Below are 25,866 nucleotides of genomic sequence, written 5' to 3'. Positions count from 1 at the left end.
CTTGGCATCTCCCACCCGCTTTGGACCAATGGAGATACAGTCTCCGTGATGAGATCCCAGTTGTGTCACTTCTCCTGCTCAGGAGACTAGGGAACACCTGAAATATGTATGTTTGTCCTGAAAACAGAGAGTTCTAACTATTTGGGCAGCCTGGAGAAAACTGGAGGTCGTGCCAGAGGCAGCCTGGAAGCAGAATCTGACGCATTCTTAAGTTTAGTGAGATGAGGATTTTATAGGCCAGAGGTAAATTCAGTGTTCTAGCACTGGTGCCTCTTGCGCTGCGCTGTGCTTTTTACGTCACTTGGCACCCAGGTACTCAAGTCTGTTCTCTTTGTATGGCTGAAAACCCTGTTTTAATAGAAGCGCTAACACCCAACTCGTCTCCATGACGGTGCCCGGAGAGCCAGAGGACGGTGGAAAGACCATCACCCGTCACCCACAGCCGCCCCGTTGGTGCCCGCAGCAATCTGGACCATTTAACAGCTCTCTGGACCATTTAGCAACGAGGAACTCGGGGCTGTGACCCGGGTGCTGCCGGTAGGAATGGATAAATTCACCGTTTCGTATGTTGGTGTGTGAGCCCTTGGCGATTTCACTGCTCTCGGTGGTCTCTACCAATGGGTCCTGCTGCACCTGGGCTCTACCTGCAGACACTGGCAGGGAGATGAAGAAAAGCCGTCGGAAGTGTTTTTGCACTGGATGTTTTTTCCCAAAACAAAGGGCACAGCAGCAGTCAAGCCAATACGGAGAAGAATTTTAAGAGGATATAAAGGTGTGTAGTAGTTGAAATGTCCATTAATATTTGCTGGAGAGAGGTGAGCGGAAAAGAGAAGTGGATTGGTGAAGTCACTGAAGAATGGAAAGCTGCGGGATTAAGCCAAGCGAAGAGAGGAAGAAAAGTAGGAAAGGGGAAGGACGGACTGCACGAATTCACTGAAGGACAGAGAATAAAGCAAGGAAAGAATAACGGCTCGACAAAGAAAAAAGCGATGAGTGTTCCCAGGGAATACTTTATGGACCAGAGGGAGGGAGGGCTGGGAAGATAGTTCGGGAGAAGAGCTTTGTGAAGAACCTACCAGACAGGAGGGCAGCCTCGAGGAATATGCACGTCCACCCCAGGGGGCTGCCCCGGCCCCTACGGTCTCCGGCCGCCAGCCCTGAGCACGGATCAAAACCGCGGCCAGCGCCGCCAGCCCCGCTCCCCGACAGCGCCGCAGCCGTCGATCCGCTTCCCGGTGCCCCGCTGCCCCCGCCAGTCCCGATTCTCTGCTCCTGGCGGGCCGCCTCCTCTCCGCCTCCTCTGCCTTCCTCTCCCTCCTCCCCTGTCCTCCTCCGACAAATCGGCCCCGGGGCTGGGACAGGCGCCGACGCCTCTCGGGCTCTCCTCGGGTGCTGGCTGGAGGCGGAGGCCAGGCGACAGCGGCGGCAGCGCGGCGGCGGTCCGTGCTCTGCACCGTGGAACCGGTGGGGCCGGGCTGGGCTTGCGAGAATGGTCGAGGGGCATGAGAGGCAGAACATCCCTCCGGGCTCAGTGCCCTCCGGGCTCAACCTCTCCTGGCCTTTCCCGTGGAACATCCCTGCTAGCAGTAGGAGCACTTTTGCTAGGGACAAAGACCACTTGTGGTTTTGTCGGGGGCTGTGGCAGCAGTGCCACGGGGAGGCAGCGCATGGGAGAAACACCTTCCCCTGAGAAAACTCGGACGTGGCATAACCCCTCGCACTTGTTTTGGGATTCATCGAGATGCAGTCTCAGTAAGCGAGTTCTGCTGTGTCCCTCGTCCAGCTCTTCTTGCTCAGAGGACCAGGGAACAGCCTCTCGCACCTGAACTGGATGTACTGGAATCTGCACATTTGCAGCAGGTTGAGGGGCACTCAGAGACACATTCAAAAATTTCATTCTCTTTCCCATCTCTGTCACCTCCGTAGGACATAAATGACCACCAAAGCAGGGTGTGATCTATTGCCACGTGCACTGGAAAACCCAGGTCATCTCCTCAGGGCATTCATCACAGACCTGCCATTCGCTCTTGGCACTCACAATAGAACCACAACTTCCAGCACTGGCTTCTCACCCGGCACACAGAGATTCTTTTGCCTTCCTTGGAGAGACCGGAAGAACTAGACAGGGTGTATCTGTTTGCATTGCACAGACAAGTCTTGAGCACACACCTGCTGTTGGTGTGGGGAGATGACCCTGAGCAAGAACAATTGCCATCAACCTCTTGGGGAGACCTTGAAGTTATGTGGGACGAAGAGTGTCTCGGTGTCTGTCCTAGTTAGGACAGCTGAGATCAGTTCATCATGGTGGGTGTAACCCAAAACTCTATTCTATAGCCTTCCATGTCATTTCCCAGAAACTAGACTATTGTTGTCAATAGACTATTTGCACCCTCTGCCCATAGAGCCTGACTCCTCAGGCTATAAACTAGATGTTAAGAGGCCTGTGAGATAGGAGGATGTTTCTGTCCTCACACCCTTTGTGAAACTCCCTGCCCTGAGGGGAGGACCAAGCATTCCTGCCTGAACTGGAGGATATATAATCTTGGAGTTTTGGAACATTTTTCAACCCACTCGTGGGATCCAGAGGACGGCTGAATCTCATCGGTCTCAACCAGACTTAGACCATCACTGGACTGCGATCACCACTTTGGTCAGACTGCAGCAGCTCTCCCACCAGCAGGTTCTTCCCCTCTCCCTTTACTTTGGACTCAAAGAGGGCCCAAGGAACACCACTTTGTTCATGCCCCAGGGTACTGGGTCATACCTTTGGGTTTTTGTGGGTTGAGACAAATTGTTTGTTTGTATTATTGTACTTACTGTATTATTTTAATAAATTGTTATTCTGACTTATAATCTCTCCTTTGAGTTGAGTTCATTCCCCCTGTTGGTTAACTTTTAAACCAACACAGTGTCACATTGCATTTACGGTTCTAAATCCTGGCAAAGCCCATGCGTGCAGCTCTGGGAGGTGCTTCTCTTGGACAGAGCTCCGCGTTTCCATCTCTCAGGCGGTGCGGCATCTCAGATAGTGGCAGAGCAGGTGGCACCCCACAAGGGCTTATGTGCATCCAGGCTCCTGGCGTGGCAGCAGGAACCCCAGGAGATACTGCCCCTGCTACCATGAACTGTCTGCGTCTGTGTGCAAACGAAGGACTCGTGTGTCTGAAAACCCTCCTGTGACCGAGCAGTGAGCCCCCGCCAGAGCACCACTGACTCTTGGCCAACTGGCCATCCACCAGGACCCCAGAGGCCATTTTCCAGCGCTGCTATGCAGAATATCATTCCCAGTCTGTCTGGACATTCGGGGTTGCCCCATCACAGGGACAGAATCTGGCACTTCCCCTTGTTGAACTTCCTCTGGTTGAGGATTGCCCAAAGCTCTGATTTGAGGTCTCTCTGCGGGGCCTCCGTCTTCCATGACGCCCTGGAGTGTTACAATGGCCCCTTGATTGCTTGGGAATGTGCAGTGTTCTGTGTTCCATGTGTTCCATGAGGCCCCATATTGTCACAATGGCACTGAAATGAGAGAGGATCTCCATCCTTAATGGCTTCGTAAATCACAAGTTTTTCTTAGATAAAAATCCTAATCAACAAAGGGGTTTGCTTTCTTGGCATGGTAGCAGTCTTTTCTTTTCTTTTAAGACTACAATTAGTTGTAGGAGAGAGAATGTAGATGATACATGGAAACTAATAGAGAGTGTATCATATGCCCATCTTCAAGAAATTAGCTGACAGGCCTCAGAAAACTTGTTTAATAAGAGATTGTTCTGTTAAGAAGAAAGTCTTACATTGTTTAAGCAAATGAAAAGTTCTAAGACACGTCTTAGCTGGTCCTAAAGCATTTAGTTTAGAGGTTAGGGGTCGGATAGATCAATCAGAGATGTTACGAGGCCTGCTAAGGGAGAAGACCACTCTGTGAAAATGACTGCCCCTCCCAGAAGAAATGGACGCTAGATGGCAGTCTTGCTCCACGAATAAAATCCAAGAGGCTATTTGACCCTAAAATCAGAAGAGAATTTTGGACTGCTTGTGAAGGGGAGGGTCTTTCAAGTATCACTGTATTTATACTCCGAAATTTATACTGATTCTTTGATTCATGCATGGCAGAGTACTCCCATGAATCCCCAGCTGGCATATTAAAGAAATGTTCGATCCAATGGTTTCTGGTCATGGGGTTTAATTCTTTTGTTTTATCCCTTTGATTCCATGAAGTTCCAAAGATATCCCACGGTTTGTTTAATTCCATGAGGTCCCGCACATCCCAATGATGTCCCTTAAGTCCCTAGTTTCTGTAGTTTCGCATGGAACATTTGCTTCTATGACGCAGGGCAGTGCCACGACGGCCACTTGATTCCGTGAGTTCCCCCAGTCTCCCAGCAGTCCTTTGGTTCCATGACACCCTGCAATGTTGCAGTGGGTTGACCTTACCTGGATGCCAGGTGCCCACCAAGCTGCTCTATTGCTGCCCTTCCCAGCCAGACAGAAGAGACAGAATAAGATGGAAAATTATTTCTACCTTGAGATCAGGCACTTTACTAAAGCAAAAGCCAAAGTTTGCGCATGCAGAAGTGAAGAGGAAAATAAAAAGATTTTCTCTCTACTTCCTGTCAGCAGCGATACCTGGCCACTTCATGGGAAGCAGGGCTTCACCACACAGAGAAGCCGCTCAGAAGGCATGTATTGTAAAAAAATGGATTTTCCCCCTTTCCTGTTCCTTTCCTGAGCTCTTGTAGCTGAGCTGACGCCATATATTCTGCAATGTCCCTTTGGTCCATTTGGCTCAACTGACCTGTCTGTATCGCCTCCCATGATCTTGCCCCCGATTCAGGGGAAGAAGCCGACAATGCAGATGCTGCACCAGCCCTGCTCAGCAGTTGCCAAAGCACTGGTGTGATTAACCCCTTTGTAGCTCCCAATGTAAAGCACAGCACTGCGACGCCTGCAGTGAGAAAATGAACTCCAGCTCAGACAGACCCAACACATGTGGGATTCTGAAATGTCTCAGGGTTCCTTTGGTTCCACGATGCCCCTCTCAGACCTGGTAGTAGAAAAATAAATCAAAAAATTGAGAAGAAATCATCTTAAAGTCATGCTAAGCCTGTCTTCTACAGTCCAGAATCTATATATGTGTGACTGCAGATACTTGGGATGAGGGTAGATGCTCAGAGGAATTCATGGGTTTGATCTAGGAAACCTGTCCCAAAGTTTTCACTGCCTTTTCCTCCTTGGACATTTCCTGATGCCCGGAGGAAGCTCATGTCCAACAGCATCTCCATCCCCTACTTCCTCCTCCTGGCTGCAGCTCTTGCACTTCTGCTTCTTCCTGGGCATCTCCCTGGCTGCCCTCCTGGGCAACGGCCTCATCCTCAGCGCCGTAGCCTGCCACCACCACCTGCACACCCCCCAGGGACTTCTTCCTGCTCCACCTCTCCCTCACACACCCGGGCTGCATCTGTACCACTCTCCCCAAAGCCATGGCCAATTCCCTCTGGAACACCAGGGGCATGTCCTACTCAGGATGAGCTGCACAGGTGTTTTTTGCTTTTCTTCTTGATCACAGCGGAGCTTGCCCTTCTCACCATCATGTCCTATGGCCACTACGTGGCCATCTGCAAAGCCCTTCACTACAGGACCCTCCTGGGCAGCAGAGCTTGTGCCCACGTGGCAGCAGCTGCCTGGGCCACTGGGAAGCGGGTCTGGCCCTGGGGCTGCAGGAGCTGCTGCCTGAGCTGATGATCTCCTGAGCAGTCCAGACATGCAGTCACTGTCCCTGTCCTCTATTGCCTCCCTTTCTTGCTGCAGGACCAGAAACGACTGTGCTGCTCTGCTGGGCTGGGGCGGGGCAGGGGACCAGGGAGGGGCTGGTCTGGGCAGTTCCAGTGACTAGAAAACCCCAATGTTCATCTGAAGTGTAGGAGTGGGCAGGGTGGGAGCATTACAGGGTTGAGGTGGCTCCAGGTTCTGGGAGTGGTAGCAGGAGCCCAGGGAGACACTGCCCCTGCTGCAATGAACTGCCTGTGTGTGTGCCAGGGAAGGACTCGTGTCTCTGAACACCCCCGTGTGTGCATCAGTCCAGCTCAGGGTTGGACACCTCTCAGAGCCCTGACACATTTCTCTGTGTGACTCCAGGAAAACCCCCACTGTGCCAGGGAGTTACCAGATCCTTTGCTGTCACCCTCCTGGTGTCCTGTGTAATGATGAAACTAGAAAAGGTGATCATCATACCCTGGTAATTTTCTAAGAGGAGAAATGTCACTGCTGGAAAGAAGTGTCACTGAAGAGGTGAGAAGAGGGAACATCATTGTTTCCTTCAGTCTGTTCCACAGCAGGTTCCCCTGGAGCCCCAGGGACACCTGCGGGGAACCCAGAGGGGCAGAGAAAGGGCTGCCTTTGGCTCTTGCTGTGCTGCTCAGCTGGGCTGGGCTCCTGGCACACAGGGAAATCCTGGCAAGCGGGCAGCACTGCAGAGAGACAGCTCTGCCCAGGAGCAGCTCCTCTGCACAGCCCAGCAGGGCTGAGGGCACTGCCTGTAGGCACGAGAGAAGAGAAGAAAGGCAAAGGGAGGTTAAAGGCAGCAGAAAGATGGGAGGTGTTCAGCTGAGACACAACTTGGGGACACAACTTCACACTCCTCTGCAGAGTGAGTCTACAGGTGCAGGGCAATGTTGCTTGTGTTCCTGGAGGAATCTCCTAAAGCTACCACATCCCACAGCCTTGCACATCTGTCAGGACTCTCCCAGTTTCTCTGTTGCGCCGGAGGAGGATGTTCTCCAGGGCAGGCCTTCCCTGCAGCACCGTCAGAGGGACAGCGCAGGTGGGCTCCTTCTCCCAGGGATGGCTGCGGGGTGGGAAGGTGGGGGTGCAGCCAGGGATGCCCGGGACTGTCCTGCAGAGCAGGGTCCCTGTGCTCCGGGGTTCTTTGTGCCAGGGCAGGGACTTTGCTGCCTGCTGGGGTCAGGTCTCATCCTGCCTGGGTAGTTGCCCAGCCCTCTGCAGGGAGAAGCTGTCGGTGGGTGGTGAGAACCCCAGCAGGAGCCAGGTAGGTTCTTCCTGCCGTTGGATGAGGTGTGTGTGGTCAGGGCTGTGGGAGGTCAGGGCTGCTCCCAGATCCAGATCACACCAGCACATTTCCAAGAGCACTGTCAAATGGGAAGGACAAAGCACAATTATTAGGAAGGAATGGAGCTTTTCTCAGTGTTTTCAGTTTCCTACTCCTGAGGAATCTGGGGGTTGAGAAATGGAAAAGGAGCTCCCATGCTGGACAAGTCACTGAGACTCCTGAGCTCTAACTTGGAATGCACAAGTGCTTCTGTAAGCAACTTCCTGAAGTGCTTTTGGCCTCCGCTCTGCTTTTGACAGAAGCAGCATCACTTCTGCTGGACCCATCTGTTTTTTCTTTATCTGCCCTTTTCCACCTGCAAAAAGAAAAGTTGTCCAGTCAGTGCGCTGCAAACAGGCAGGTTTCTCTCAGGCCACAGTGAGTGCACAGACATTCGGATGGAGTGATGACAGGGAAGTCATGAATGGATTTCTGATGTTGAGTCCACTGTTTTGAAATCAGAAAATGTGGTGTTGAAGTCATCGTTAGCCTTTGAGAGGGAAACAGGAGAAAAATCGGATAAATTTGTTGCTAAAAATGAGCTGCTTCAAACTGAGGTTGACCACCTTCAAAGTCTTGTTAAAATTTGAATGATTATGAAAGAGTCAACTCACGGATTACCCCCATCAATACTAGACAATGCCCGCAGTATAAAGGCATAAAGCCCTCCCAGCCCCTCCAGGAACCCTCAAATCCCATCCCGGTCCCACAGGACACTCCCAACTTCCCCTTAAACCCTCCGAGGCCCCCAGACTGCCTCCCAGACCCACAAAAACCCACAAGATGCCCCCAAACCCCTCCCAGTTACCTCCAGCCCTCCCAGGACCTTTCAAACCCTCTCCTAGTTGCCCCCTTCCCCTTGAGTATGCCCCCAAACTCTCTCCCAGTTCCTTCCCACATCCCCGACAATTCCCCAACACCCCTCACAGCTGCCCCAATCTCCCCAACCTCCCTCCCAAACCCCCAAACTCCCCCAAACACCTTCCCAGTTACCCCCAGGACCTCCAACCCCTTCTCAGCCTCCCCATTCCTTCCCAAAGCCCCTCCCAGTTGCCGGCCCGTCCCCCAGGCTCGGGTGAGGAGGTGCCCCAGGCTGACTGGCCCGCCCAGACAGGGGCGGTTCCAGCAACATGTCAGGAGCCACCCCCTGCCCCGAAAGCTCCCGTCCGCCCTGGAGCCACCTCAGCTGCCCCTGCAGGGGAGAAATCCAGGCCGGAGCAGAGCAGGGGGCAGGGCCGGGCTGGGACCTCGATGGACGGGGGCACTGGGAGAGCAGGGGAGACACCGGGATGGGCTGAGGGGGCACTGGGGGAGAGGGGAGACACTGGGATGGGCTGAGGGGGCACTGGGAGGGAGAGGGGAAAGTTTTTTGCCCCTTTCCTGGGCACTTGAACACCCTCTGCAGCCCCGTTCCTGGCCGTGCCGGCTGTCCTTTCCCCCCAAGCCATGAACAGGTTTTGGGGCTCCCTCGTGGGTCGCAGTCAATAGGACGGCTCTGCTGGAATGACGTCATTGCCAAATTCTGCTGGGCCCCAGTCCTTGTGCCGGTGAGTCACCCAATAGAACGTTGAAACTTCCGCGGGGGCTGCCGGGAGCGGGGCGGTGATGGCGGGGGAGTGGAGGATCGGGACTGAACCCGATTGGTCCCGATCGATCCCGGCCCCAGGGTCTCCCGCCGCCGCGCTGTTTTTCACGTGCGGCCCCAACGAGGCCATGGTGGTGTGGGGTGAGTTCAGGGGGTCCGGGGGCTCCTGGTGACCCCTCCGAATCTCCCCCAAGACCCTCGGGAACCTCCCAGATCCCCCCCAAGACTCCTGGGGACCCTCTGCCTTTCCCCCTCCTCCCCCAAATCTCCTGTGCATCCCCTTAACCCTTGAAAATCTCCTGGGACCACCTCAGACCCCCAGACTCCCTCCTGGGGACCCCCAAACACTCTTCAGGACTCCGGGGCCCCTCCCGACCCCCTCCTAGAGTCTTTTGGGTGTCACCAACACTTTACGGCGGATTCCTCCGTCCATTTTTCCACCCCGGACTGCTGGGGGTCCACCCCCCCAAGAAACTACTGGGAACTCCCCAGTGTCCCACCACGAGATTCTTGGGTCCTTCCCCCCCCCAACCCCCTGTGGGTGCCCCCATCCTTTCTTCCCCTCGAAAATATTCTTGGGAGTCCCCCAATGTCTCCTCCAGCCCCCAACCTACCAGGGATGGATTTGGGGGGATCTCCTTCCCCTTCCCTCTGGCCCGAAGGCAAATGCCCTCGCTGTCCTTCTTCCTTCGCCCCCAGGCAGAAAAGAGAAGAGAAACAGCCAGTTGGCCCTGGCAGGTGTGGGTGTGTGCAGGCTGTGGTTGAGTGGTTGAGAAGGGAGAGGAGGGGGCTGGTGTTTGGGTCAAGTCCAGCAGGTGATGTTTTTCGTGCCTGGCAGTCCTTGGTCAGCTCCACGACCATCCAGCTGTCAGTGTTCATGACACACCCATCAGCCCTTCTCTTCTTGGCTCCTACACTTGCCAACCCTAAGCTGCTCCTAAGTTCTCTTGCTGTCAGTTCATAAAGAGGTCTTGTCAAGTGTTACTGATTTAGAAACTAAAGCCTGACATCTTTGTCTTTGCCAAAGATGTGTGTGAAAGGGCAGTGCTGTTGCAAAGCAGTGTTGAGCTTCACATTGGGTGACTTGGCAGCTTCCTCTGCATCACCCATGCACCCTGGGTTTCTTTGAAAAGCACTTTTCACTCCAAATGTGACACCACATTAGCCTGTAGGACATCCTGTCCCCAAATGGATAACTGTAAATATTAATAATTAAAAAGTGAGCCCCTCCATTATTCAAGAAAAGCTTGTATCTCTGTACTAAAAGCATCCAAGGGTCACGTCCCCCAGTTTTCTATCTGACAAGGGTTTGGAGGGGCTGCTTTGTGCAGGGAACCCTTTGGGGGCCCCTTGCACATGGGTAGGGCTGCACTCTGGGGGTGTGGGGCTTTGGTTCTTTGGTTGCCAGGGGTCACTGTGAGTTACTGAGCTGGGGTGGGGACAATGGGCAGGGCTGGTTGGGACAGGCTGTGGCACCTGTGACATAAAAGGGAAGTGTCCCTGTGGGGCAGCTCTGCAGGGCCCATCAGGGGATGCTGCCCAGTGCATCCTGTGCTGTGGGGAGCACGCACATAGGGAGAGGCTGGGCCGGACGAGGGTCGGGGCAGCAAGGCCGCCCCAGGGAGTGGGTTCTGCCCCCGCCTGCAGGGCCCAGCCCCTGGCAGGAGCGCCTTGGGCAGGGCCCGGTGCTGCTGCTGGGGCAGGGGGTGAGGCCTTGCCGCCTGCCAGCTGCCTGGGCTCCTGTCCTTGCTGCACCACATCCCCGAGGCTCCATCCCCGCTCTCCCAGCGCCAGCTCTCTCCTTCCCAGCCCCAACCAAGCCCTTCTCTGTGTCCTCCTGCAGGCCATGGCTTTCACAACATTCCTTTTGGTGCTTGTGCAAAGCATCATCCAGTCCCTGCAGGTGGTCGGGGAGGGGCTGCACAAGACTCAGTGAGCTTGGAGGTCTTTTCCAAGCTGAAGGACTCTTGGATTCTGTGATTGTGTGCTGGATTCAGCTGGGTCCGTGTTAGCAGCATTAGTTTGCTCCCAAAGTTTCCTCGCTGTCAGCTCTTGTGGCCTAAGGCTTGAGCTCCTTTAACTCCTTGTACTGAGCTACTGATGGAAAACGAGAGGCCTCTGCGAGCAGATTCCTGGTGTTCCCTGTAGAACAGTGAGGGAGAAGGTGTAGTCAAGTGGGAAGAGGAGTACTGTTTGTGTGTGGCCTCCTATGTGGCCTTGGCGTCTTTGAGGGGCTTGAAGGAGAAAAGAGCTTTGTTAAAGTGAGAAGTGAAATAGTGTGTTGGCTGTTCTCTCTGCAGGGAGAAGCTGTCGGTGGGGGAGGGGTCACAGAGTGGGGGAGAGGTCGTAAAGTGGGGGAGGGGCCACAGAGTGGGAGAGGGGTCACAGAATGGGGGAGGGGTCGCAGAGTGGGGGAGGAGCCACAGAGTGGGGGAGGGTCCATAAAGTGGGGGAAGGGTCTGAGAGTGGGGGAGGGGCCATAAAGTGGATGAGGGGCCATAGAGTGGGGGAGGGGTCAGAGAGTGGGGGAGGGGCCATGAAGTGGGAGAGGGGTCACAGAGTGGAGTAGGGGCTACAGAATGGGGTAGGGGCCACAGAATGGGGAAGGGGCCATAAAGTGTGGGAGGGACCATGGGGTGGGGGAGGGGTCACAGCCTGGACTCAGGGGGTCAGGGCAGTGACCTCGGGGAGGGGGAGGGGTCAGGGCATGGGGTAGGGGTCTCACCTGATCCCGGGGCTATCGGGGCCCTGGCGGGGCTGAACCTGGTGGGGACACCCAAGTTTTTCCCAAATTTCCCCTCATTTTTCCCAGTTTTTCATCCATTTCTCCCAAATTTCCCACTCTTTCCCCAATTTTCCCCCCATTTCCCCCATTTTTCCCAAATTTCCCCATTTTTCTCAATTTTTCCCCATTTTTTTTCCAAATTCCTTCCATTGTTCCCAAATTTCCCCCATTTTTTCCCATTTTCCCCAAATTTCCCCCCATTTTTCCCAACTTTCCCCAATTTTTCATCCAACTTTACCCAAATTCCACCATTTTTTTCTCAATTCACCCCATTTTTCCCAAATTCCGCCATTTTTTCCCAATTTTTTCCTAAATTTCCCCTAATTTTTACCAGTTATCCCCCATTTTTCCTGATTTTTCACCCGTTTTCCCCAAATTTCTTACTTTTTTCCCAGTTTTCCCTCCATTTCCCCTCAAAATCCCCCATTTCCCCAAATTTCTGACTTTTTCCCCAAAATTTCCCCCGTTTTTCCACATTTTCCCAGATTTTCCCCCAGTTTTCCTAAATTTCCCCCCATTTTTCCCCATTTTTATCAATTTTCCCCAAATTTCCCACTTTTTTTTCAAATTTTCCCCCATTTTTCCCAATTTTTCATTCGTGTTCACCAAATTTCCCACTTTTTTCCCCAATTTTTCCCCATTTTCCCCAAAATTCCTGTTTTTTCCCCCCCATTTTTTCCCACTGGGGAAATTTGGGAAATTTGGAAAACTGGGGACCCAAAAATCCAAGAAAATGTGGGGAAATGGGGGAAAATGTGGGGGAAATCTGGAGAAAAATCTGTGAAAATGTGGGAAAAATGGGGAGCAAATCAGGAAAATGGTGAAAAATCTGGGAAAATGTGGGAAAATGGGGAAATTGCGGATAATTCTGGGGAAAATGTGAGAAAAATCCGGGGAAATGGGGAAAAATGGGGGAAAATGTGGGAAATTCTGGGGAAAATGGGGAAAAATCTGGGAAACTATGGAAAAATGAGGAAAAAAAGGGGGAAAATGGGGAAAAATGTGTGAAAATCTGGGAAAATGTGGGGAAAATGGGGGAAATACTGGGAAAATGGGGGGAAATCGAGAAAAATTCCGTGAAAATGGGGAAAAAATTGGGAAAAAACTGGGAAAATGGGGAAAAATTGGGAAAAAACCTGGGAAATTCTGGGGAAAATTGGAGAAAATCTGGGGAAAATGTGGAAAAAATGGGGGGGAAAGGGGAAAAAATGGGAAAAATCTGGGAAAATAGGAAAAAAATGGGGGGAAACTGGGGAATATTCTGGGAAAATCTGGAAATATGGGGAAAAAAATCTGAGAAAAATGGGGAAAAATCTGGGAAAAATGGGGGGAAATGAGGAAAAATCTGGGAAAATGTGGAAAAAATGTGGGAAAAATCATGGAAAATGGGGGGAAATTGGGAAAAAATCCGGGGAAATGTGGGGAAAAAAGGGGGGAAATCTGGGAAAATGGGGAAAATAATTGGGAAAAAATCTGGGAAAAAATGGGAAAACTGAGGAAAAATCTGGGGAAATAGGGAGAAAATCTGGGAAAATGTGGGAAAAAATTTGGGAAAATGTGGGAAAATGGGGAAAAATCCGATAAAATGGGGGCGAAATGGGGAAAAATCTGGGGAAAATGGGGAAAATGGGGAAAAATCTGGGCAAATGGGGGGGAAATGGGGAAAAATTCAGGAAAATGTGGAAAAATGGGGGAAAATCTGTGAAAAATGGGGAAAATGGGGGGAAATGTGGAAAAATGGGGAAAAATGTGGAAAAACTGGGTTAAACTGGGAGGAACTGGGAGAAACTGGGCCAAAGGGAAAGGGATGTTTCCATGGAAATGTGAGCCCACCCCTCCCCCACCCGGCCCAGGGCCCACGGGGGGGGGAACTGGGTTAAACTGGGACATACTGGGAGGCACTGGGGGGGACACTGGGAGTTACTGGGAGCTACTGGAAGGTAGTGGGGGGGTCACTGGGATTACTGGGATGGACCCTGGGGTTACTGGGAGCTACTAGGAGGGTCACTGGGGTTACTGGGAGTTACTGGGAGCTACTGGGGGGCTTACTGGGAGTTACTGGGAGCTACTGGGGTGGACACTGGGGTTACTGGGAGTCACTGGGATGGACACTAGGATTACTGGGAGTTACTGGGAGCTACTGGGATAGACACTGGGGTTACTGGGAGCTACTAGGAGCTACTGGGGGGGTCACTGGGGTTACTGGGGGGGTCGCTGGAGATACCGGAGGCATTACTGGGGTTACTGGGAGCTACTGGGAGCCACTGGGAGTAGCCCATCCCCCTCCCTCCCCAAGGTCACCCCAAGGACATGGAGGGGGGGGAGGGGGGGAAACCCTGCCCCCTCCCAGTCCCTCCCAGTTCCCTCCCAGTCCCTCCCAGTACCTGAACTGGTCACACTGGGAGCGGCTCCAGGTCCCCTCTCCAGTTTGGGCCCCCGGGGCTATTTTTGGGACCCGGTGACGTCACTGGGGGGTAGGGGCCTTGAGGGGGTGGCCCCTCCCCTCTCCCTTCCCAGTACAGACCAGTAAGGGACCAGTAACGGCCCCAGTGGGGGGGGGAGGGGAAGGAGGGAACACTGAGGGTGGGGATGGAGCAGGATGGTCCTTGAGCATGGGGGAAGGGCAGGAGGTTCCCTGAGGGTGGGGGAAGGGCAGGACCGTCCCTGAGGGTGGGGGAGGGGTAGGGGGGTCCCTGAGGGTGGGGGAGGGGCAGGAGGGTCCTGAGGGTTGGGGAGGGGCAGGGACGGACCCCGAAAGTGAAGGAGGGGCCCTGAGGGTGGGGGAAGGGTAGGAAGTTCCCCGAGGGTGGGGGAGGGGCAGGAGAGTCTCTGAGGTTGGGGGAGGGGTCCTGAGGGCCCCTGAAGGTGGGGGAGGGGCAGGGAGGGCTCCTGAGAGTGGGGGAGGGGTAGCAGGTTCACTGGGGGGAGGGGAAGGAAGGGACCCTGAGGGTGGGGGAGGGACAGGAGGGACCCTGAGGGTTGGGGAGGTGCAGGAAGGGGGGGGAGGGGCTTTGGGGGGACCCTTAAAGGTGGGGGGAGGGGCTGAAAGTGGGTCCATCATTGGGAGGGGACACGCCCACCCAAACCCCAGTAAGTCCCACTTGAGCTCCCAGTTCAGGGAGGGGGAGAGGATGCAAAAGACACGCCCACTTGCAGAGGCGCCAGGAAAAGGGGAGAGGGGGTAACTCAGGTTTTTATTAATAATTCCCTTGGGGTGGATTAAAGTGAAACGACACTAAATAATCGGTGTCTGAAAACATATACTGGCAAGGTTTATTTTAACAATTCTGTATCAACAGGCATGCTAGCAGTTTGGGTGCTGTCATACCACAATGTGACACAGAGATAACCTTTGGGGGGGGGAAAGAAAAGGCATAGGGGAGAGAAAGGCAGGATAAGAGCAAGGGAGAGTAAGAGAAAGAAAAGCTGAGAGTGGACAGATGTATATAGTCACCGCCCGCGGGGTCCAGCGATGCTTCCATGTCTGTCAGTTGAAGTGGTGGCCTTGATCTGCCGGGGGTGGAGGAGGGAAGTCCCCATACTCCAAGAAGTTATGAGTTATAGCCATGATTAGTGTCACGGACCATGCCTCGAGCCTCCAACATCTCGAGGGTTGCAGTCTCTCTTCTAAGGTTAGGGAACAGGCTTTGGGCATAGCTTGCAGTTACTGTGTGGACCAATTGTCAGAGACTGAAATGGTTAATGATTTATGCATTCTAGGAGACTTTTGAGGCTTTTGACTTGCATGATACCTCTGATGAGCAGTCGGGCCCCTCCCTCCCTCCAGTGCTGACGGTGTGAAGCCCTGAAAAGGCAAGAGCTGAGCTTACAGGCTTTTGACTGTTGATATATCTGATGAGGAATCAGGCCCCTCCCTCCCTCTGCTATGAGATGTTAGGGTTAAGGTTAGCAAGGGTTAGGGTTTAGGTTTTAGGGTTTACGGTGTGGGGTTTAAGGTAGAGTTAAACCATCATTTTCGGGGTATGGGCCCGATAGCTTAATTAGCTGACCTTACTAGAAAATAATATAGAGGGAGTATAGAGGATTTTGATTCCTTTAGTGTAGGTTCGATTCCTACTTTTCTAAAATTCGGAAATGAGAGGATTGGTATACCTCTATGTTTATTTTATCATAGTAACCCTTTTGGATTCAGGCACATTTCCTTGAGTTTCTTAGGTAGGGGGGTAGGCCTGCATAGGAGATAGGAAGGCTGGTATGCCATAGGTATAAGGCTAATGTTAGGGGTAGGAAGTTTTTTCAAAGCAAATGTATGAGTTGATCATATCGGATTCGAGGAAAAGAGGCGCGGATTCATAAGAATCCTGCGGAAAGGAGGAGGGTTTTTGTAGCTAAAGTAGGGGGAATGAGTTCTTGAGGGAGATTAAGTGAGCTGGGGTTTAGGAATAGAATGGTTGTGAGTGCATTTATTAGTATAATATTAGCATATTCGGCAAGAAAAAACAAGGCGAATGGCCCTGCAGCATATTCTACGTTGAACCCTGAGACTAGTTCAGATTCTCCTTCTGTCAGATCAAATGGAGCGCGGTTTGTTTCGGCAAGAGTGGAGATATATCATATTATTGCTAAGGGCCAGGAGGAGAAAATGAGGTAGAGAGGTTCTTGAGTTGTAGCTAGGGTATTGAGGGTGTAGTTACCACTAAGGATAATTACGGATAGGAGAATAATGGCTAGGGTAACTTCGTAAGAGATAGTTTGTGCGACTGCTCGGAGGGCGCCGATTAAGGCATATTTTGAGTTAGAGGTTCACCCTGATCATAGAATTGAGTAGACTGCCAAGCTAGATAGAGCTAGAAGGAAGAGTATGCCAAGGTTTAGGTCAGTAAGGGGAAAGGGTAGGGGAAGTGGTGTTCAGATTGTAATTGCTAGGAGAAGGGCTAAGATAGGAGTAGATATAAATAAGTAAGGGGATGAAGCTGATGGACGAATTGGTTCTTTAATGAATAGCTTTACTCCATCTGCTATAGGTTGTAAGAGGCCAAATGGTCCTACAATATTAGACCCTTTTCGGGCTTGCATATAACTTAGAATCTTACGTTCAACTAGGGTAAGAAATGCTACGGCGATGAGGATGGAGAGAGCACAGGATATTGATATAATAAAGTAAGTGAGGGTTAAGTGAATTGTCATGTGGTTTGTGTTGGAGCTAGGGAGAGGATTTGAACCTCTGGGTAAAGGGCTTAAGCCTTCTGCATTTGCCAAGCTCTGCCACGCTAGCGGTCCTTTTCTAGGAGGGGGTTATGGTGGAGCTCTTAGTAATTTAGTTGGGTTCATTACTGGGTGCGAAGGCGTGCTTGTGGCATAGGCCTTACTTCTTCGATCCTTTCGTACTAGAAGGAGTTGTAACATAGATAGAAACCGACCTGGATTACTCCGGTCTGAACTCAGATCACGTAGGACTGTTAATCGTTGAACAAACGAACCCTTGGTAGCGGTTGCACCACTAGGATGTCCTGATCCAACATCGAGGTCGTAAACCTCCTTGTCGATGTGGGCTCTTGAAGGAGATTGCGCTGTTATCCCTGGGGTAGCTAGGTTCATTAGTCAATTATATTGGGTCTGGTTGCTATTAGCACGTTGATGGGTAGTTCTTGGTTAAGATGGATTGTCTGATATTTGGAGGTTAAGTTTGTCTCCAAGGTCGCCCCAACCAAAAAATGCACACCAGCAAAATCCCGGGGGAGTAGGCCCTGTGGGTGAGTATTGTTTATGGGAGTGGTAGCAGATTTTAAAGTTCCACAGGGTCTTCTTGTCTTATGGGGTTATTCCTGCTTTTGCACGGGAAGATCAATTTCACTGATTATCTGTAGGAGACAGCTAAGACCTCGTTAAACCATTCATACAAGTCCCGATTTATGGGACAATTGATTGCGCTACCTTTGCACGGTTAGGATACCGCGACCGTTGAACGAATTGTCACTGGGCAGGCTTCACCTTTAATACTTGGTTTGCTAAAGGCTATGTTTTTGGTAAACAGTCGGGCCTTGGATTTGCCTAGTTCCTTTTACAGATTTTAATCGTCTTTGGGGGCGCTCCATAGGTGGGTTAACAGAGTTTTGGGTATAAGGTCTTGTTAGGGTTAAAAAATATCCTGTGGATTGTTAATAATGTTGTAATGTAAGCTTGCGCCATAGAGGGGATCCCTAGTTACTTATTTTAGCATAAATTCTCTTATTTAATATAAGTTGGCCTATTGGGGAAGAGGGAGTCATGAGGAAGTTTAGATTTTTTTAGGTGAGGAGCTTTGACGCATTCTTTAATGGTGGCTGCTTGAAGGCCCACAATTAAGCTGTAATTAAATTTATCCACTAGGGGAGAGTGTATTCTTTTTTAAAGGAGCTGTACCTCCTTTAAATAGCCCTTAATTCGCTTCATGTGGGTTGAGTGTAGTCCTGGGAGGTGAATTAAGAGGGAACTAAGATTCATTTCATAGGCAACCAGCTATCACCCAGCTCGATTGGCTTTTCACCACTACTAACGAGTCTTCCCACTCTTTTGCAACAGAGACGGGTTTGCTCAGTAGATAGCTGCTCGTGAGTAGCTCGCTTGGGTTTCGGGGAAGCAAGCTTAAATTGGCGTTTTACTTGGGTAGTTCTCGCTAAATCATGATGCAAAAGGTACAAGGGTTGGTCTTTGCTGTTTATTGCTTGGTTTGTCATTACTATTTCATTCTTCCCTTACGGTACATGATCTCTATTGCATCTTGAGTTTACCTTTCTATCGCCTATACTAGGTTGAGTGAGAGAATGTTTTGATTTAATGGGTAGTATTAACTTAGTTTCTATGTAATCTGGTAGAAGAGCTAGAGTTAGGCTTCAAGGTGATCTGATATGGGACAGATATCTTTCAGGTGTAAGCTGAATGCTTTAGTTATAGCTACGTCTTGGTAGACTAAGTGCACCTTCCGGTACACTTACCTTGTTACGACTTGCCTCATCTCTAGTTTAGGGGTTTATTATAAATAAAATTAATCATAGCTTGTGAGGAGGGTGACAGGCGGTATGTACGTGCTTCAGAGCCAGCTTAAAGGAGGCATTATTATCCTGCTTTACTGCTAAATCCGCCTTTTAGGGGTTATTTCACACTCCTTGTCGTGAGGTATTCTATGCTAGAAAATGTAACCCATTTCTACCATCTCATGAGCTATACCTTGACCTGTCTTATTAGTGGGATGTTGCTGTTGTGCCCACTGTTAAACCCTCAGTTTAGGGGTGGGCTGACGACGGTGGTATATAGGCTGATTTGGCAAGGGATGGTTGGGTGTATCGTGGGTTATCGGTTATAGAACAGACTCCTCTAGGTGGGTTTGGAGCACCGCCAAGTCCTTAGAGTTTTAAGCGTTTGTGCTCGTAGTTCTCAGGCGGATGCTTAAGTGGTGAAAGCATCGGGATTTAGGGCCAGGCATAGTGGGGTATCTAATCCCAGTTTGTGTCCTGGCTTTCGTGGAGTTTTGTTGATCATGAAGCTAAGATCATTTCTATGGGAGTATTGGATGCATCTTGTGCTTATAACAGCTTGGTTACATTTCAGTCTTAGTTGAAGTGATAATGAAAAACCACTCTTTACGCCGTATAAAGTTAATTTGGGTTTCTTGTGTGACCGCGGTGGCTGGCACAAGATTTACCAACCCTGGTAAGTTGCTTTAACTAAGTCAAGTTTACACTTATTGCTTAATATTAATTACTGCTGAAAACCCGTGGGGGTGTGGCTAGGCAAGGCGTTTTGGGCTACAATTGGAGTGGTGTGCCTGATGCCTGCTCCTGCTGTCTTTTTAAGGTGCTGAGGGCATTTTCACTGGGATGCGGATACTTGCATGTATATATTTGGCAAGAACTAACTGTAAGGTTAGGACTAAGTCTTTTTTGTCCTTGGGTATGTGTAATAACCGTCTTAACATCTTCAGTGTTATGCTTTATTGTAAGCTACAAGGACTAAGGCTGTTATAGGCATAGTGATTATTATTGGGGCTTGTTTTAGTTGTAGTAATAGTTGCTATTGATTTAGGATTTGTTTAGTGGTTGGAGAAGTAGTTCTAGTGGATAACAAAAATGTGTTGTTGAGAAGTGATATGGTTTGAAGCTGGCTCCCTGCCAAGTCTCCAAACCTTACCACCAGAGTTCCCCCCCCCCAAACCTCAGGGAGAAGAGGGAGGAAAAAAAAGAAAGAAAACCCGAAACGAGAGAGAGACAACCAAAGTGAGATATATAAATATATTTACACTTATATATAATTAAAAATAAGGGAAAGGGAAGGGGGAAGGGAAAAGGAACAAAACCAAAATATTATATATATAAATATCCCAATTAGCAGCCCAATATCTATCCACTAAAAGAGTTAGCAAAGAAATAGCTCACTACTCTCCTGGGACAACCGAGGGTCACTCCGGAACGATCGCCGGCAACCTCTGTCTCCCAAGGTCGACAAGGCCCAACCAGGCCTCGCTCCCCAACATGGCAGACTCAACAGCAGGGAACCTGCACCTCCAAGCCGCTGGAAGGAAAGAGAACAAAAGCCTCTCCTCCTTTCTTCTTATAGCCCAGTTTACGTAAAAATCGTAGGGAATACTGGGTAAATCTGGACCCTTCCTTGGTTACAAACTGGTCACCAAGGAAGGCCTAGCCCAAACCACCACATTCTCCACCCCTTATTCCATACTATTTTTACACAACACCTATGTCTCACGTTCGCCTACATCCCGCGCGTATATATACACATATACATATATATATATATATATATAGGCCTTGTTGGTCTCTCAGCGCAGTTGTCTCGTCGTCGGAAAATCAATACCAATGTCAGTTCAGTTCAGTCCAGATCTTTGGTCTACTCAGTCACAATTACAGTTCTGATTTATGGCTGTTTCATCACTGGACTGTCTCATCACTGGATACCAGCATCAGCTTAGTTCAGGTCTCTCTCTCTCTTTCATCTGGTGACTGGCTTCCTGTAAAAACACAGCTCAGGACATACAATTAGTTTTTCCCCAAGGCTAAATTTCCTTGAGGCACACACTGGATGACTCCATCCTTCCTCATTATCCACCACGTATTTCCTGGCCCTTGAGCAAAGACAATCCCACGAATGGGTTTGTCTTGGCCTGAGGCAGGGGTAACCCAAACAGCTTTCCCTAGCATTCCCCTCAAATGGATTGCTGGAACTTTATCTCCATCAACAATGTGAAGGGATTCTGCTTGTGCGGGGCCAACTCGATTGACAGAACCCCTGGTGTTAACTAGCCAGGTAACCTTGGCTGAGTTCTTGTCCCAGTTTTTATAAGTCCCCTCACCTAATGACTTTAGAGTTGTCTTCAACAGTCCGTTATATCTCTCAACCTTCCCAGCAGCTGGTGCATGATAGGGAATGTGGTACACCCATTCGATACCATGTTCTCTCGCCCAAGTGGTGACTAATTCATTTTTGAAATGAGTCCTGTTGTCCGACTCAATACGTTCTGGGGTCCCATGTCTCCACAAAACTTGCTTTTCAAGGCCTAGAATGGTATTCCGGGCCATTGCGTGGGGCACTGAAAAAGTCTCTAACCATCCGGTTGTTGCTTCCACCATGGTAAGTACATAGCACTTACCTTGGCGGGTCTGTGGCAGTTTGATATAATCAACCTGCCATGCCTCTCCATACTTATACTTATCCCATCGTCCACCATACCACAGGGGCTTCAGTCTTTTTGCCTGCTTAATAGCGGCACAAGTCTCACAATCATGGATAACTTCAGAAATTACATCTATGCTTAAATCCACCCCTCGGTCTCGTGCCCATCTGTGGGTGGCATCTCGACCCTGATGACCGGAAGCATCATGGGCCCATCAAGCTAGAAACAATTCTCCTTTCTGCTGCCAGTCTAGGTCTACTTGTGACACCCCTATCTGTGCAGCTCGGTCTGCTTCTCTGTTGTTATTGTGTTCTTCATTAGCTCGCTTCTTGGGCACGTGGGCATCTACATGGTGGACTCTCACATTCAGATTCTTCGCTCTGGCAGCAATGTCCTGCCACAAGTCAGCAGCCCAGATGGGTTTTCCTCCACGCCTCCAGTTCATCTTCTTCCATCGATCTAACCATCCCCATAGGGCATTGGCTATCATCCATGAGTCAGTGTAGAGGTAGAGCCTTGGCCATCCTTCTCGTTCAGCAATGTCCAGGGCCAATTGGACAGCTTTGAGCTCTGCAAATTGACTTGACTCACCTTGACCCTCAGCAGCTTCTGCCACTCGTCGGGTGGGACTCCAAACGGCTGCTTTCCACTTCCGGTTCCTTCCTACGATACGGCAAGAACCATCAGTGAAAAGGGCATAACGCCTTTCTTCATCTGGCAGCTGATCAAATGGTGGAGCTTCTTCAGTTCGGCTCACTGGTTCTTCCTCTTCTTCTGCCAGACTGAAGTTCCCACCTTCAGGCCAGTTTGTGATAACCTCCAGAATTCCAGGGCGATTTGAGCTTCCCAATCGTACACGCTGCGTAATCAAGGCTATCCACTTGCTCCATGTAGCATCCGTGGCATGATGCGTAGGGGGCACCTTCCCTTTGAACATCCAATTTAGGACTGGTAGTCGGGGTGCTAGGAGGAGCTGTGTTTCCGTGCCAACCACTTCTGAGGCTGCTTGTATGCCTTCATAGGCCGCCAGAATTTCCTTTTCCACAGGAGTGTAATTTGCTTCAGAACCCCTGTAGCTTCGGCTCCAGAAGCCAAGTGGTCGCCCTCATGTCTCACCAGGCACCTTTTGCCAGAGGCTCCAGGAGGGACCTTTATCTCCAGCTGTAGTGTAAAGTACGTTCTTTATGTCTGGTCCCGTTCGAACTGGTCCAAGAGCCACGGCATGTGCAATCTCTTGTTTGATCTGTTTAAATGCCTGTTGCTGTTCAGGACCCCATTGAAAGGTATTCTTCTTACGGGTCACAAAGTGAAGAGGGCTCACAATCTGGCTATACCCAGGGATGTGCATTCTTCAGAAGCCTATGGCCCCCAGGAAAGCTTGCGTCTCCTTCTTGTTGGTGGGTGGAGCCATGGCTACAATCTTATTGATGACATCTGTTGGTATCTGACGTCGTCCATCTTGCCATTTCACCCCTAGGAACTGGATCTCTCTGGCAGGTCCCTTGACCTTATTTTTCTTAATGGCGAAACCGGCATCAAGGAGAATCTGGATGATTTCCTCTCCTTTCTCAAAAACTTCTTCCGCTGTGTCCCCCCATACAATGATGTCATCGATGTACTGGATATGTTCTGGGGCCTTGCCCTTCTCCAGGGTGGCCTGAATCAGTCCATGGCAGATTGTTGGACTGTGCTTCCACCCCTGGGGCAGTCGGTTCCACGTGTACTGCACACCCCTCCATGTGAAAGCAAACTGTGGCCTGCACTCCGCTGCTAAGGGAATGGAGAAGAATGCATTGGCGATGTCGATGGTGGCGTACCACTTCGCGGTCTTGGACTCCAGCTCATATTGGAGCTCCAACATGTCTGGTACAGCAGCACTCAATGGTGGCGTGACTTCATTCAAGCCACGATAGTCCACCGTCAGTCTCCATTCGCCATCGGACTTGCGTACAGGCCAGATGGGGCTATTGAAGGGTGAGTGTGTTCTACTGACCACCCCTTGGCTTTCCAGCTTACAAATCATCTTATGTATGGGAATCACAGCATCTCGATTAGTCCAGTACTGTCGCCTATGCACTGTCTTAGTGGCTGTTGGCACTCGCTGGTCCTCGACTCGCAGTAATCCTACAACAGAAGGATCTTCTGAGAGGCCAGGCAGGGCAGATAATCGTTTGGATTCCTCTTCAATCACCGCGGCTATACCAAAACCCCATCGGTACCCCTTCGGGTCTTTGAAGTATCCTCTCCTGAGGTAATCCATGCCCAGAATGCAAGGGGCTTCTGGCCCTGTCACAATGGAATGTTTTTCCCACTGGTCTCCTGTCAGGCTTATTTCAGCCTCTACCACTGACAGCTCTTGAGACCCTCCTGTCACCCCAGAAATTGAAACAGTCTCTATACTCTTATGTCCTGAGGGCATTAATGTACACTGCGCGCCAGTATCTATTAGAGCTTGGTATCTCTGAGCATTCGATGTGCCAGGCCATCGAACTCACACAGTCCAGTAAACCCTGTTGTCTTTCTCGTCCCTCTCCTTCTCCTGGCAGAAGGCAGGGCCCCTCTATTGGCTCTGGTCGGAGCATTCACTGTCGGATCTTTGCTTTGGCTTGGCAGAGGCTTTCCTGTCGTCCTGGAAACGGACTCCAGACCCTCTGCGTCTGGGAGATCTCAATTCCTTTTCAAAGAAGTCTGCATCTACTACGTAGACAACTTTCTTATCAGCTTCCTTGCGTTTTAGTTCTTTCACTCTGGCCTCAAGTCTAGAAGTAGGTTCACCATCCCACTTGCTCATGTTTTCTCCATGGGCACGCAGATAGGACCACAGTTCATTGCGCTTAGATCTACGCTTAGGGTTTTCGCTCCTTCTGCGTGTGACGGAAGGAGATCGCGAGCGGGACCGGGACCAAGATCGAGATCGTGGTCGAGACCGGTCTGCTGATCTATTTCTGTAGCGTCTGTCCCTGTGGTCTCCATAGTCATCTTCATAATCAAAGCGCCCGTAAGGCTCATCTCTCTCAGGTCTTTGTCTGTAACTAGGATCAGAATAGTCTCTAGAAAACTCATTCCTAGATTCTATTGTTTCTTTCATATGTCGCAGAACCGTACACAACATGCTCACAGGTGTTTCTGGCATGTTTGGAAGCATTACTCCTGTCAAGGTATGGACATATGATGCAGGAGCACCCTGGATTATCTTCTTCCACATGGGCATTGTGCAAATGGCAACCTCTGGGTCATCAGTGACGGGATCGTAATGAGGGTCCTCATACATAAGTTCCAACAATGCCAATTCTCTTAGGTACTGGATGGCGTCTTCTAACTTGGTCCACTTCCTCACGGGGCACGGTAAATAGTCTTTAAATGGAAACCTTTGTCTCACACTTAAGACAAGTCGTGCCCAAAGACTGAGGTCGGGTTTCTCCTCTGCAAATAAGCGATCAAGTTCATGATCTCCGGAGATGGAAGCTAGTTGTTCTGCTTCAGCAGTTGACAACATGTGACCTCTAGCCCCACGGTCTCGGCATCGGAGCAACCACGATAGAATTCGCTCACCAGGCCGACGAGTGTAATCTTTTTGTAAGTCCCGGAGTTCTGATGGGGTCATTGACCGCAACTCTGTAGTTTCCATTTTTCGGGGTGTTGCTGCTCGTGGAGGTGGAGTTCTGGCACTGGCATCAGTATCAGTTCCCTCTCCGTCATCTCCTGACCTGTTTTGCTCTCCATCTGGTTGTAGGCTTAAAGTGTCGGGCGCTGGTACCCACGACTTCCTTTTCACTACAGGGGCGAGTGGTATCTCAGGTGGCAGGGTTTGAGTTTCTGCCTCAACCTTAGTCCTCCGAGTATAATCCACAGCAGCTCGATAGGCACTCGCCAGGCCCCAGTACAAAGCAAAAAACTGCATATTTGGGTCCTCGTAAGAAAAACACCCTTCTGCCAGATGACGTGCCACCTCATCAGGATCAAACACCTGCTCTGGTGTGAAATCCCAACTAATGGGAGGTGTCACACGCCCTACCAATTTACCAAAGTTGACCCAGATTCCTTGCCATCCAGGGACTGGTTTTTTCAAGGCCCTTCCCAAAGTTCCAGCAAATCCCTTTGAGTTTCGACGTTTCCTGCAACAAGAAAAGCAGTACCACACCACCTTTCCAATGTTAAACACCACTTCCATGGCTTTTAGAAATAGTAGAACCGTTGCCAAACAATTTAGGTAAGGATTGGGGACAATTTTGATCCCAGGGACCTCAGTCACTAGGCCTTTGATGTCATGATTAAGGAAAGGCAGGTATTGGTAGATGCTTGTTGGGTTAGTTCTCACTGGATACCCAGCAGCATATATAAAAACGGCCAAAATAACCAAGAAAATGAATAAAAAGGCCATGTTTATATATTTTTTTCTCTCTTTGTTCCCAAACAAAGCTATATTTATATAAACAATAGGCTCTTGGCAGCTCTCTCGGTAGTGTTCCCAAACAATGGGCAGTGTTTGCACCAATTTGGCTCCCTTCCCAGACTTGTTCCTAAACAACTGTGGCAAAACCAAAACAAACCGGAGATAACCAGAGATAAACCGGGCAGAAACACCAAATAATGTGATATGGTTTGAAGCTGGCTCCCTGCCAAGTCTCCAAACCTTACCACCAGAGTTCCCCCCCCCCCAAACCTCAGGGAGAAGAGGGAGGAAAAAAAAAAAAAGAAAACCCGAAATGAGAGAGAGACAACCAAAGTGAGATATATAAATATATTTACACTTATATATAATTAAAAATAAG

At 50.4% G+C, this 25,866-nt stretch overlaps 1 protein-coding gene across 1 annotated transcript in view; it reads right to left on the bottom strand.

Annotated features, from left to right (window-relative positions):
• The window catches only part of LOC127472742 (uncharacterized), a 91,003-nt gene extending 66,000 nt beyond the window's left edge, over positions 1-25,003 (bottom strand). Inside the window, exon 1 of the mRNA XM_051791319.1 lies at positions 23,681-25,003. Coding sequence (XP_051647279.1) covers positions 23,681-24,995 — 1,315 coding nt within the window. The 5' untranslated portion in view covers positions 24,996-25,003. The remainder of the gene's footprint in view (positions 1-23,680) is intronic.
• Between the last annotated feature and the right edge of the window lie 863 nt (positions 25,004-25,866).

Source organism: Manacus candei, unplaced genomic scaffold, assembly GCF_025592945.1.
Source record: "Manacus candei isolate 608988 ecotype Guabito, Panama unplaced genomic scaffold, ASM2559294v1 h1tg000032l, whole genome shotgun sequence".
In the NCBI taxonomy this organism is placed as follows: domain Eukaryota; kingdom Metazoa; phylum Chordata; class Aves; order Passeriformes; family Pipridae; genus Manacus; species Manacus candei.
This window is presented reverse-complemented; position numbering and strand designations above follow the sequence as displayed.